Below are 14,896 nucleotides of genomic sequence, written 5' to 3'. Positions count from 1 at the left end.
TGCAAGCGCTCTACATAAAATCAAAACAGAAGGTAACAATTGTCAACTGAGGAGACCTGGTAGGTCAAATTAAAGATGTTGCAAGCTTTTGTATGGACAATATATCATCAATTAAACTGATTTTAATAGTAGCAGTACACCCAGTAAATCTGAGGGATCAGGATCTCTGCTTTAGCCAAAAGTTCATTACTGGCAGAATTTTCAAAAGCACCACTGACTTGAAAGCACAAACCCAATGAACCCAATGAATGTTCTTCTCAGCATTTTTTTTTTTTGAAATCTACACTTGTAATGGCTGTATTAAACTTAAAAATAACTGAATTATTAGTTTTAACAGTCCCTATTAAAGCAACACCAAACAGAAGCCTTTGCTGTCCTATTGCTTCAAGACAACAGCTACAGACAGTTTATACTACTGAACATCTGCAACAGCTTATCAGGGAGCTGCCGCCTTAGTGCTCTGCTGTTTGCAATAACACAGGCTCTCACCACACTGGTGTTACTGGAGTTCTTGAGGTGGTTGTGCAGGAGCTTGGTAGCACCGTCCTGGAATGTTTTTGGCAAGGCACCAAGTAACATGGTAAACTCAGGAGTGTTCAGTTCGAAGAGGGAAATCAGGACTATTTGCGCTGCCTGAAAAGAAGAAAAGATCACCGGATTTTAGTCTGAGCATGCATTCTGTTGGCAACAATCGTTATGGTAAATACTTGTTTCATTTAAACTCCATATTAAACTTCTGACATATTCCTCGTCATGCATCGCAAGGAATTACTAACTGCTATCGTTACCTTTTCAGTTCTTTGAGCTTACAATACACTTTGGCGTTTATATCGTTAATTATATCAGTAATTCCTCAGATGTGTACGGTGTACTCAGGTGTGTACTAGCTCACAGCTAGTGAGAAAAATCTTATTCTCTTGTCCAGCACATATTTTCATTGAAAAGTCACTGCAAAAACGTTCAGATAAGTATGAAGAATCTAGAACTACAATTTGTCATTCCCATACTATTTATTCTAAGTGCAAAAGGGATTAGAGTTCTCTTCCCACCCCACTTCTCTTCCTAAGGATCCAACAACTTTGTTGTATCAGACAATCCCTGCTCCTGTTTTCCCACCTTTCCTTGCCTCACCATTGAGGCTGTTTCAGCAACAGAAGTCTGGCTTAAGTGGAAGATCTACCAGGAGGGGGGGAAAAACCTTTCCCTCTTCCCTAGACAGGCTAAAAACCCCACCAGACTCCCTAAATTTAGGGAGTGTAACCAGCATACCACCAAAACAACTGGCAATTTCACCATTACTTTCACTGTAAAGGGTTTTGCCGTATCTGTCTGAAGAGCTGCTGGCAGAACAGGATCTCCACTAACTCCGTAAGTAAACATAAAGCTCTGCACGTCCTGAACTAAGACAATGGGATAAAATGGGAATGAAAGCAGAATAAATCACCGAATGCAGATCTACAGGAGTAATTAATATCACATGTTCCTAACTAGATTTCCCCAGCAACATATAACCCATGTGGATTGCACCAATCCTGCTTCCTTCTGCCCCTGCCTTGAGAATATATTAAGATACAATACAAAAAAGTGATTATAAGAACAGTAAAAATAAAGCCATGGTGGAGGACATCTGCAGTACCACCTTCTCCAACTGTGGTCTATCCATTGACACACCAAAGTCCAGAATACATATCTGGATACAAAGCAGTGCCTTAAGCTAACAGGGTAAGAAGTGAGACTACTTGTGCTTTTATTTTGGAACAGCACACAAACAGGCTTAGGAAGAGGAGACACTTGTGTCTTACCCTGTGGGAACTTTCCAAAATTTCCTAAAAATGAAAAATAACTTTAAAGAGAGCAAAAATATAGTTCACTATTGTGGGGATAACTGTACATTCATTATTCTCATCAACTCAGAGGAGAAGGAACTTTTAGTAAATAACGCGTTTGTAAAGTTGTGATAATTAAGTGTATCTGCAGTTCCCTGTGAAGTGGAATCTGTTAGCAGATGATGAACTTGGGTACACAGAAACCCTTTCATAGTGGAGGAGCATCAAAGCACCTCATTGTTTCAGTATACAAATTGCAGTTCAAGCTACGCTGATCCTTCTGCTCATCTGGTCAATGTGCAGCAACACAGCTTTGTGTATAAAAACATTTTCCGTCTGTAGATCTCAAAGTTTAACAAGTAACATCCTTTCCATATAGCCAACAAAGAAACTGAGGCACACAGCACTCGATTGGCTTCCACGGACTGCAACAAACAGGTCTTCAGACTCTTCATTTCAGATAGATCATGCTGCCTCCTGCCAGAACTCCCACTGACTTGAACAGAAACACAGCACGTCATCATTCACTTTGCACTAAGATCTACAGATGAGAAGCAGGGAGATAATTTTTTCCTGTGGCTTTCTTAACTGCAGGCTCTACCATCATCTGGCCTGAGTTTTGGGCAGCTCTGTCAGGAAGCTTGCATGGTATCCAACAGGCACGTGTATTTCTGTCAGCCGTGATCAAAGAACTTTAAAGGTTTCACCAGCACACTATTTTCTGTAATAAAAATATTACTGTGAACAAGACCTCAAGATCAGCGTGTTGAACTGAATGCAAAGTGACAAGTCATGCCAACATACAGTCACATTTGTGAACACCATGCACATCCTGAACTGTTAGGAAATGGACATGCAGATCTTGTGTCAGAACAAGCAGACCTCATGGACGTGAGGATAAAAAAAAAAAAAGGAAAATTGATCAAGAAGGTTCCCAGGTTTAAAGATTGCTCAAAGACTAGAACACCTGGAGATATTCTAGCAGCCAGGTGCTGCCCAGGGCACAGCGAGGCAGGAAAAGATTTAAGATACCGTTGTACCACGTGTCATCAATGGGTTAAAAATAAGATCAACCTTGGAAAACTCCTGTGTAAAAACAGCCAAAAAAGGCACAAGACCATGCGCTGTCTATAACGCGGTATTCTGGAAGTATCTTTCTTGTGGTGTGCCAGAGGGGCCAAAAAGCATCTCACAGATCTCTGAGCAAGAATTTCACCAAAGCTCCTCCAGGGACTCTGATCCTGTGGCTTCCCATTGAAGCAGAGGGTTACCTAACTGGTACAGGTTAACCCTGACACACAGACACCGACAGCACTGATGCTGCACTACAGGAATCGCTGAAAACTTTCAGCTCCCATAAATCAACTCAGTTTTGTTTCACTTCTTTGTCTTGGCTGTAATGAAAACAGAACTGTGTCCACCCTCCCTCTTTGCACAGACCACAGCTTGTTTTTAGCACTCTCTGCCAGGCTGCCAGTATTTTGTGTACACTGTGCTCTCCAGTAGCTTTGTTACTGCCTGCAAGTAGGTCACTGGGCTTTGAATGGGGGGCTGCACAGTGGCTCACAACGCGTATACTCTTATGCAGCCTCAAAGCAAGCAGACCTATGGTCTATATTGTTTGAAATAAAGCCAAGGACTACTACAGCCTGTGAGTGGTGCTCCAGTAAAGCTCTCAACAGCAACGGCGGAGCTATGCAGTTTAATCTTGGCTGTGTTGTTTTTAAATAGTCCTCATTTAGTATACATTACCTAGTCGAAGGGCTTTTTTTCTCCTTCAAATAGCCCTTTGAGCTTTAAAATCTGTGAATTCTCAGCCTGTGACTGATTAGAGAGCATTTTCATAATCACTGGTCATTTCTGAAAATCTTGGTCCTTGTTTCACTAGATTACTGAAGGAAATTAAAACAAACCCATAACAAAAATCTTACTTCTGTACATAACATACCAACATTCTCCATGCAACACTCATGCTTGATGACATATAATTTGAAGAGAGCAATACCTGAATTTCCCTTTGCCCTTGCGTTCCTGTACTATTACCATGGAACACCAATCCATCTCCTTTCAGCAAGAAATAATGTAGACCCTATAGATTATCTAATCTTAACGAGGCAGTTCTCTGCTGGCTCGAGCTAGAGAAACCCCAGTAAATAGCCTGCCTGTGCTAGTGAGGGGGTCTGGCTCCATGTCAGGTTGTTGAATCATTTGCAAAGGATTGCTTATGCAACTTCATTATTTTCCTTATAACAATGCAGCAAGAGATCAGGTTCCACAAGCTGGCAACAGCTCCCAAAGTTTCATATTTATGCCAATGCAAAAGTCATGCTGTCTAACTGCCAGCTGCTAAAGGGACACAAGTGCTTTTGCAACTTGGTAGGTTTTGTTGCTGTAGTTGTTTCGCCTTTTTTAAAAATTATTATTTTATTAGAATCCAGTAACCTCTGCAAATTAGTTGAAATATATTAAAGACCTTTTGAAGCAGCTTGGGCTCATTATGCAGAATGATCAGGCTAACTGGAAAAATGTTAAGGGGTAATGCTGTCAGTGGCCTAAGCTGAATACAAGCACCTTATGGTTGCTACTGCAGCTGGTCCGATAACAACCAAGCGGAATGAGCAGCTACTTGCCTGAACTATTTGAAAACAGTTTTCAAGTTACTCAAATCTGTATCAGTGATGGGCTCACCACATTATCAGCCCCATAAAAGGGGAGGACCCCAAACTGTTGAGACACAAAAACAAAAAGTAACAGAAAAGCACAAAGCCAAAAATTACTTGACACACAGACACACTTTCTTCAGGCACCTAGTCAAGGTCTCTTTACACAGCTAGACCATTGAGACTGCAAACTAGATTAGTGTGATTAGTACACATAGCTTTTAGTCTACCTGTTTACATTTCTCTTCCAAGTTTCCTTCACCGGGCCCTGAGGAAGCTGCAGTTGTCCTAGCTGGCAAATCCTCACCTACCCAACTATGCATGGTCTGGGTTTAACAAACAGGAAAGTTGATATTATTTAAAGAAGGCATTTCAACTAAATCATCTAAACAGTACACATGCTATCTTTTTGCAGAAGCGTTTTAATCAGTTGCTTGCTTAATCTCAAGAAACAAAAAGCATTAATATTTGATTTACCTACAGGAGCATTCCTTTCAGCAGAGGGCAGCAGTGACTGAAAGTTAAATTCAGCCACAACTCTCATGTTTACTGATCATCCATCCCTTAGAGCTCCTACAAAGTGTTATTTTGGCAGCTTCCTGACAATCTCCATAACTGCTTGAGAAGCCCTGCTGAGGTGCAGAGCCTCGGTGGCATGCTGCTCTGAGATGGCACCAGGGCATCCCAGGAAGAGGAGCCTGCATCTGCCCGTGCCCATCCTTGCAGACGGGCCTCAGAGAGTTCAGAGGAAGATACATTTGAGAACTTGCAAACTCCTGACTCCAGCCTGGACGTCAGTCTAATAGACCAACACTGTCTACAGACACCTTCTATAATGTGATTAGTCTGAAGAAGGTGCACGTCTACTCACTTTTGAAAAATATACTCCGTATGCTTTATTCATTTCACCATCCAGCCTAGGGTAAATGTGGTTTTGGTAATGTAAGGCATACTGGAACAGAGACACACACTCTCTCATGTCCCTTGGACTTACACTAAAATGCAGATCAAATATAGATCCACAAAGATCAGGAGGCAACAGAGACACATTAGGCAGATTGTATTAGCACACATTGGCATATGGCAATGCTTCAATCCTCTGATGAGCGCAGCTGATGTTAAGTGAGTTAATTCACTTCCACTGAGAGTGTTTAGGGGCTTTAAACAAGCATTATTGAGGTGTATTTTCCAGTAGAAAATTAACTGTGATTGGGCACTAAGCTAAAAAAAAAAATGGCTGCCAAACAAGACCGCCTCTTTGTTCCCTTTTTGGGTCTATAATCAGATGAGAAGAGACATCCACATTACTGATATGGTAATATGAAACATCTTCATCAGTTCATACATAACTCAAGCACGTTAGCTTGATTTCCAGTTTTTAAATACACATATTCCCAAAAGATTTGTATTAGAATATGCTGTTTACATCCATATCCTGAAAAGGAAGAAATTGTTTTTAAACAGATTTACATATAGAATTAATATACAGATTAAATCCACACTGTTTTATACAGCACACAATATATCATGAAAGGTTTTTACAAGTCCCAGATGGTTGCATTACATGTGTCAAAGGCATCTCAAACAAGTGCCAACTAGACCTATGCAGCACTGAATCACCACATTCTCATTACAGCTCTAGGATGGATTACGACTCCTTATCCATGTTGTTCTTTTGTCACCTGGTCACAGCAAAGACTTGTGTTCAGATTACTTCAGGAGAGCCAGATGTTATCCCAGAAGTAAAGCTGATGAAGGCTACTGTGAATAACTGCTTGTTGTGAAATGGCATGTGAAGTAGAAATGGGTTGAAGGAGCTCCTATGGTACGCCTGGCATGATGTAGGTCTGAATTCTGAGGGGGTGATTCCCACATGTAAACTTGTAAAATGGAGGAAGAAAGGAGTAAGCTTGTAAAAGGAGGAATAAAAGTTTCTGAAGATGGTTTGTAACAAAAACATGCCCTTTAAACTGCAAGGAGTTTCAAATCCTGATTTTCAAAATAGACCTGTCACTTATACCTACATAAGGTGTGCATATATTTTTCTATACATGGCACGTACACAAAAATATTATGCCCATGCACACAATATAAGCATGAGTATTCACATTTTATGAAGCAATTTCTTATCTCATAACATCAGGCACTTCCAGTTTGAAGCAAACTGAGAAAAGGTAACTGCTTCTATTAAAAGCTGAGCATTAGAGGATCCTATAAGGCTGTACAAATCCAAGAGATTCACTTCAAGGAAATCTAGCCCTGAGACCGTGTTTCCAACAAGCATGCGATGATTTTCTTGCAACTAATGCTGGGAAAAGCGATTTACCTTACACTGCGTACACTAAAAATATTTGGGCTCTCATAGCTCTCTAGCATCAATTTCAAAACAAACAGAAAACAAGGGCTACTGTTTTGGAAACATAGTTAGAACACCAAGATCTTTTTTGTTCTAATAGCATTAAACCAAGTAAATACCCAAGTCCACCAAGTGTCAGTTTTGATACATTACACTATTTTTCCCCTAACACCAACTAAGTTAAAATGCCTGAAATGAGCTGTTCTTTGCATTTAGACCTTGTCTGACTTCTTTAGAAATCTCCTTTGACTAAAAGGCTGGTCTCAGAAGTACGGACACAGTCCGTAAGCCTGAGATCAAACCCTAAGGCCTGGTTCTCTGGTAACTTGATCCTTAACGGAGTCAACGAGACACGCAAGTTGTAGGCATATTGCAAAAATGCTGGAGAGCCCTCCAAGCCAGAGAGGCGAGGCCCTGCCTACTGGGGAATATTAAAACGATTTGCCATTCAAAAGCATTGGTGTAAATGCCCTCTCCGCCACTGCTACTGTAACAGGCCTTGGTCAGCAGTATTCATTGCCTAACGCTTAAGGATGAATGATGCCGTGTCAGCTCACCAGGAGTCTTTGGGCGTGCTTTTGCAGTGAAATTTCTGTCACAGAATTGCTCGACTCAGCCTGACACTAAATAGAAAATTCGAGCTCCAGCAGAGATTTTAGAGGTTTCGTGACATCAAGCTGCAAAGGAGTCCAATTTCATTTCCTTAGCAGTGTTTGCTCTTCTGTCTGTTGCTAGTCCTGTTATAGACACTGAAGCATTATTTTGCCCAAAGTTTCTTCAGGTTTTAGGTATCGTTTCCCTTTCAAAGTGACAATATTCAATATTTCTTGAGAAACAACATCTGGGACTACTAGTTGAAGAAATATCTGTTTCTTGTTTGAGCATATTGCTGCGGCTTTCTTTGAAATTTTCCAGACTAACTCAGTTTCCTGACTAATCAGTTATTAAAAGAATTGGTCCCAAACACGTTTTCTTTGGACATCTCTAGACTTCACCTGCAAGCTAAGTGACAACCCAAGGACCACCCTACTACCCCTTGGTCTGAGGAGGACTTGATCTTCATGAAAATCCAAGTAATACAAGCACTCTACTGAGCTTTTTGATTCACTACAACACGTCTAGTTTCTTACCTAGTCCCATGCACTGTCTGTACTCAAGGGCAGCCCAGCCAAACCCAGTTATAAGGGTGACAGTTGGGGAAAAAAAAAGTTTCCCCAGTTACGTAAGTGGAAGGCAGAACACGATGTGCACATGACACAAGGCTGCCCATAATGTGTAAAAATAAAATCAGGCTTGTAAAATAAAACTACCATATGAATGTTTCATCAACAGAGAAGCGAGGCAGGATACCTGGCACAAAGGACAATTTCTTCTTCCCTGAGATTTGTAGCCCAAATCATAATCATGCAAAACAGATCTTTTCATTTACTGTTACGAGCAGGCTGATTGCCAGGACAGCAGGCAGTGGCACTGGCCCTTCACCTTGGGAGGCCTTGTTCCCCTTCAACCTGTGCCAAGTCCAAATACCAAGATCCTGCATGCCCTCACAGACACCCCACCCCTCTGCGACACTGAGTGCTCATGTTTAATAAAAACTTCCATTCACCCGAGCCTTGGACACAAGGCTTCCTTAGGCTTTGGCCTAAGTCAAATTAGAAGCCCTCATTCGGATTTCCACTCCTAAATTGATGCCTCCTTTCCAAAATCAAAGTATTTTCTCACGCAGAGCCCAATCCTGCAATCCAAATTCAGTACGAATTTTACGTTTATAAGGATTGCAAAATAACTTTGCTAGCAGTATTAGTGATAGCACGGTGCAGTCACTGACCATGTCCTCAGACCGGTCATTAACTGGGTTACCATTTTGTGCTCTTTTTCTGTGTGGTAATTAACTGCCTTTTGTAGAATGATTTCACCAAATCCTATATATATATATATATATATATATATATATATATATATATATATATATATATATATTATTTATTTTTTACAAAATTCAACATAATTAACACCCTGTTAATAGAGAGGAAAACAAAATGCAGACACGTTTAGACACTAGTATTTAGTGTCACGTAGATCTATGCCCTGCCCAATGACATGTTCTGCTTAGGAAAGAAGCAGGATTCAGCTGCATGTGCAGAAATTACCAACAGGTGCTCTCACTGCATCCGAGGGCAACATTTGAACCCCATCTTAGTTTGCTGTGCAATGTAGCACAATCTGTTTCCACCTAATAGCTTTTGTTCAGCATAAAGGACAAATGTCTTTCACCTTTCTTCTACTGTTTGCAGGAAGTGACCCTTAACTTAAATGCATGGTAAACACCCAGAAGTATTAACCATCTTTAAAACAAGACAAATATTTACCCCCAACACATTGCAGATCACCTTATTTACAACTTAACGCCTGACAGTAATTTTGACCATACATAATTCATTGCTATTTTCAACAGCTTAAATGGTTTCTACCCTGAGAGGGAATCATGCCATTTTGTCAGTACCAACTCTATGTTCATCAGAGTACTTTTTTTTCTTTTGGTAACAGAGTTCATGTTTAGCTAGATAGATATTATTTAATATGAGAACATAAAGCACTTTATGCACGACAGCATTTCCTTTGACTAAGTTTCTTTCTCATTTTGACTAGCTATAAAACATGAACCATAGTCCAAGTCAGACGTCAGACAGGTTAATGGTGCCCATTAAGTGTGCTTAAGCTGTCATCATAAGAATATGCAAAGTTTATTAATAAAGACATATTGTTCAGTTTGAAAAAGGTCTTCGGACTAGATGCCACTTTTTGTTCTATTTTTCTCCAGTATCATAACACTACGGCGGGCTGGGATCTCCATGACCATCACATACAAAACAGTGATGGACACTGATATCACTAGTAGAAGGATAATCCTACTACTGGCTGATAATATAAGCCATTTCTTGAACAGATTCCTTGATTGCTACCATAGGATAAAATCTGCATGACAAATTGCCATGTGCACATAATAGCCACATGCTTTACATATTAACTGACAGCAATCTTTTATATATTTTGCTACTAGCATGAGCAACTTTGTTTTACCATCTCTAGTAAGGTAAAATCCAGACAGGATAGTATGGCCACCACACACCCAAATGCTACTTGCATTAAGATAGCATTCAGTAATTTAAATCTAGGTAAGAACCACAGTGCCTGTGTGACTAAGTTTCTTGTAGGAAGAGCTGTTGCCTTCACAAGCAGTTGAGCACTGGCATTGCTGTTCTATCATCAGTTGCAGTGGTATACAAGGACTAGACTACGACAGCCAAGACTCCTCAGTACCAAAAATAAAGTTGGCGCCTGTCTTTACAGGAGCTGAGTCAATTGCATGGATTATCTCAAATCCAGATTCTATTGGAAAAGTATCTTATTTTATAGTTGTTACAGGCCTCCTGTAGTACCTGAAACTCTGTAGTCTTAGTTGGTTCTCTTTCTACCCATGTTTAGACTATGACGATGTTTTCAATCGCATGGTCTGCTCTGCACTTAGAGAACCTCAGACCTTGAAGGTTATCTGCAGTAATCCCTTCCACGACAATGAATCTTCCTGATATAAAAAGCGGTACTTTTTTCCAGGTTGTAGCCTCCAAAAAATGGAGGACAATTTTAATTGTGTTCTTCAGAACATTTCACCTGTCTGGGTTAGCCCTTGTAATCCTGTTCGTTACTGCATAATGAATTTATTAGTCTGTTAACTATAGTCCTGACAGAGATTATGGCCAACGATTGCTTATAAATCCTTTCTAGCAGTGTTTCTTCTAAAGCCTTTAGTTTGTACTATGCTCTTAATAAAATCATAGTACAGCAACTGTATGATGAAATAGAGATCACCTGGGCATTCATTTTTAGTATCCTAAATTAGCCTAACTGTGCAATAATTTGAAAGCTATAGGCATCAGAGGCAAATCCAAGTCACGTGCAGATTTAATAAAGAGAATTTGGATTCAGTAATCTCTTATCAGCCCCCAAAGCCCAGGTACTGCTCAGGTGGAGCTTGTTGCAAGTTTTTACCACAGCTCTGCAAGTCTTTGAGACAGACACTGCACTGTGAACACACACTTCCCACATCATGACTTCACAGCTAACAGCCAAATTTTCAGCTGCTGCAGAGATACCGTTCACTCAACTTTGCATGCAGCAATGATGACCTCTAATGGTGGAATATTTCTTCTGCTGAGCAACATGCAAAACTTTTGCTATTTGCTTTTCAACGTATTATTCTAGTTAAATTAATTTATAACTCCCTCTTGCCTGCCACTAGCAGAGTCAACTGCTAGGAGTTTACTTGAACTGTAAAAGGGAAGAAACTGCTCTTTTGTTAATTCTTTCTGACTTTGTATACAAAAATATCAAAAGGAAAATGCACATTCCAGATTTAATTCTAGGAGTTAAGTCACTCTTTTAGGACTCTCTGAGACTACTTTGTACAAATTGCAGTCATGCTAGAGCAAATAACCCCTGGAGAAAGTCTTCTAAAAAATAGATGAGACATTTTTCTCTAGATCCAATCAAATGTATGCAAGAAAGCAAAAAGCGTGCACACAAAAAGCTTCTTTGAAGTCTTGCCAGCTATCAGATAATGAATATTGAATATCCTATATATTGAATTCATATATATTCACATATATTGAATAATGAGGTGCGGTACCTTTGATACCCAATGATCAATTCATCAGAATCAAATAATCAAAAATAATTTTATTTCTAAAGTTATAAAATACTAATCTAAGTGTATGTAGAGCATAAAAATTTCACACAATTTGTATATTCTGATATGACTTTTTCTCTTTTATTTATTTATTATTATTTTGGGGGGAATTGGAGGTAATTTTAGTTGTTACAGATGCCAAGTACATCAAACAAAGTCTCATTTTTCTCTTGGGAGAGATGAGTATCACTACGTGCTCCATTTTAGCTTACCTGGCACTTGCATCTACAGCAACGAAAAAAAAGAACAAGTTAACTGTATTATCTAGGACTGACCTAAATGTGTCAATTTTAAAAACTGTTTATCTCAATCTGGAAAAAAGAAAAGAGTTGAGAACCCTTGGCAGCTTACTGATTTGTTTAGTTTCTTTTAACAATATCACAATGCAGAAGCTGTGCTAGATTTCATTTCAGTCTACAAAGCATCTAAATAAACAAAAATCTATAGATATTTCCAGACTGCTCAATAAAAAGCACATTTTTAAACTGTGAGCCCCTTTGTGTGGTAATAGTAGTTAAAGTCAGACAGCTAAGTACCTAACTAGATAAAAATATCTATGAAGAGATGCTTCAGAAATGTGTCTTTACTGAATAGGCAATTTGGTTTGGAAGGCAAGGTATGTATGACTCAAACCACTGAATTTTTAATTACCTTTACGACTTTTTTTTTTTTAATCTTTTTCTCTTTTTAGAAAGAATAACTACTTCCAATACTTCATCATTCTGCCTTACCTTTCTCACATCTGAGCTCTTTGGTTCTGTTGTCCAAGTTATAATTCTAGATACAGCAAGTCTTGTCTCACTGGAGTTCACAAAGTCTGTTGGATCCATCTGTCTTGCCAAGGACTCAATATACTTCAGGATAGCAACTTTCACCTGAGAAGTGAAGACGTATTTGTTAATCCCATGAGCTGGCAAAAATAGAATTATCCCGTAATAAACAGACATTGCTGCAGATTGACAAGACTTATGCCTTACTTGGGAAAAAATATCCCTGTGCCGTGTCTCCATGTCACATTTCAAAACCAAAAGCAACTTTCTACCCAGGAAAAGTTTTGTGTAGTGAGTCTGGAATGGCATATCAGAACTGGCTTAAAATATGTCCACTTGTGCAAGCAAATCACCACACTGTTTCCACCCATGTTGAATATTTTAAAGTTCTGCAGGGTGCTTCATGCCCATGGTTACTGTTCCAGGTGCCTCTCATGAGGCTGGAGCCTCAAAAGATTTAAACTTTGGGACATGGGAGAAAGAGCACTAGTCATTTGGCATCCTGTACATTCCTGTCTCTGAAACAATTATGTATCATTTCCAGAGTTTACTGTGTACCTATAGCCTTGGAACGGCAGCCTCCTGAAAAACAATCTGCACAACAGTACGCCATTAAGAAGATTCAGTAACAGAAAGCTCTGTTTCTTCCCCAAACCCTACATGCATTATGTATGTTCTGTGCAACAAACACTTGTTAAGGTTTGCTTAGGGTCTCAGCTCTCTAGCTGTCCAGACTGAGCCTGGTCCCTGCTGTCCTGCACAGACAGGTTTCTTCCACTTTAATTATACCTGCCATGGCAAACTAAAATAACCACGTTTATGCTTCAGCGAAAAGGCCTGATACTGACCTTGAGGTTTGGTGTTTGGGTCTGATCCACAATAAACCTCATCAAAATGTTAAACTGTTGATCAAATGGAAAAGAATCCCTGTCCAAAGAAAACAAAGGCAAAAATGTAATGCTGCACACACTTCCAGGGCTAAATTAACTCAATACATAAAAACTTACATAACAGAGTTCAGCACCTATCATGCTTTTCTTCCTAAGTTTACCATCAACCATTCAGAGAAACTCAAGTTTAAGGGTCACCTGATTACTCTTTTAATACTGACAAAACACTGCTAAATCAATACCTTTATATGCTGTTACTCTAACTGACTTCTGTACACTTAATCCTGTTTTTGGCACACCTGCCCATCCCCTCTTCATTTCTTCCCTTATCTCTAGTAGCAGACTGGTTTCTCTTTCCCTCAGAGCTCCTGCCTGTTTTTGATTTCTCTCTTCTTCCTTTTTTCTTCTCTGTCTTGTTTCCTCCTGGATAACTAACTATTCCTACTAGTATGATCTCCTACTACTACTACTTATTCATTTATTATCTCTTTTCCAGGACAAGCTGAACTTAATTGTAACTATGTCCTGTGCCAGTCATCCTTAGAAGAGGGCATGGACTACAGAACTAACTGGTGTGCAAAAAGAAGTAGCTTTCAAGGTCTTATTCTGACGTTAGCATTATTGTTTGAACACATGTAAGATGCTCTGTACTTTGTGTTAAAGCACTGTTCATATTGTCAACACTGCAAACAATTATTTTCAATCAGTCAAAAAGAAAACTGATATCCAAACACATGCACACCAAAAAAACAAATGTGATCAGTTACACACTTTAATAGTTATGCTTTAAAGTTATCTATCAAAAACGAAGACCTTTTTAATTCTATGCTTTAAATATTGTGACATAGTTTTGTTCTCATTTATACTGGTGTTCCTTAGGATTGAGACCTCAAAATGTATGGCACTGCTGGCTTTCTACAACGTTCATCAGATGCCCTTCTGTAACCCTGTAAAAAGCTACAAAGTATTTGCCACCTGAGTACTCTACCTGGTAACATCCAGAGCTTTTTGAACTTTTGCTTGCACAGACCCCAGCAAATCTGCTCCCATTTTCTTTAGCAACTGTGTCAGGAGAACAAAAAGCCAATCCTGCAAGTCATCTTTATGAATGATGATGAAATCAACCAGGGTTTCCAGAAACATGCTGAAGACCTATAAACAAAACAACTGTCACAAAAAGGAAGGCTGTGCTTTAAATAGAAAATAATCAAAGGAGAGGGATTTAAAATACGAGTTGCAGAATGATTGTTATAGACAGTTTCATGAATGAATGATTTTAGTGACTACATTTTTCGGAAAAAAGAGACAATACACATCTAGAATGTGCTGTATTAAAATACCACATGAAACAAATGAAGGAAGAGGGTAGAATACACTTACTCTCTGTTGTGAATTCCACGGCAAAGCAGGCCATGCAACAAAACAAACCACTCGTTAGCACGCAGTGATCAAACACAACTGTTCAGATGCAATTTGTCAACATAAAAGATGCATTCACTAAGAGTTCACATTTTCTTAACACAAAATACCTTCTCAGAGTTACTTAAAACATTATATACCTTGGATCAGATCCAGTTTCCTCTCATGAAAAGCAATGCTTTTAAAGTCAACAAGTCAGGAGAACTTCTCCAATCTTTACCAAGATTG

General features: G+C 39.3%; 1 protein-coding gene across 4 annotated transcripts in view; it reads right to left on the bottom strand.

The window, feature by feature from the left end:
• CLASP1 (cytoplasmic linker associated protein 1) overlaps positions 1-14,896 on the bottom strand; it is a 162,665-nt gene that overhangs the window by 32,535 nt on the left and 115,234 nt on the right. For all 4 annotated transcript variants that reach the window (XM_080599257.1, XM_080599258.1, XM_080599259.1 and 1 more), the window contains 4 exons: positions 14,238-14,401; positions 13,208-13,286; positions 12,321-12,464; positions 490-633 (listed from right to left, as the gene is read on the bottom strand). In XM_080599257.1, the coding sequence (XP_080455383.1) occupies positions 490-633; positions 12,321-12,464; positions 13,208-13,286; positions 14,238-14,401 (531 nt within the window). The remainder of the gene's footprint in view (positions 1-489; positions 634-12,320; positions 12,465-13,207; positions 13,287-14,237; positions 14,402-14,896) is intronic.

The sequence above is a fragment of the Anser brachyrhynchus genome (assembly GCF_964034855.1).
Source record: "Anser brachyrhynchus genome assembly, chromosome: 7".
In the NCBI taxonomy this organism is placed as follows: Eukaryota; Metazoa; Chordata; class Aves; order Anseriformes; family Anatidae; genus Anser; species Anser brachyrhynchus.
Note: the sequence above shows the minus strand (reverse complement) of the source record. Positions and strands in the feature narration are given on the sequence as shown.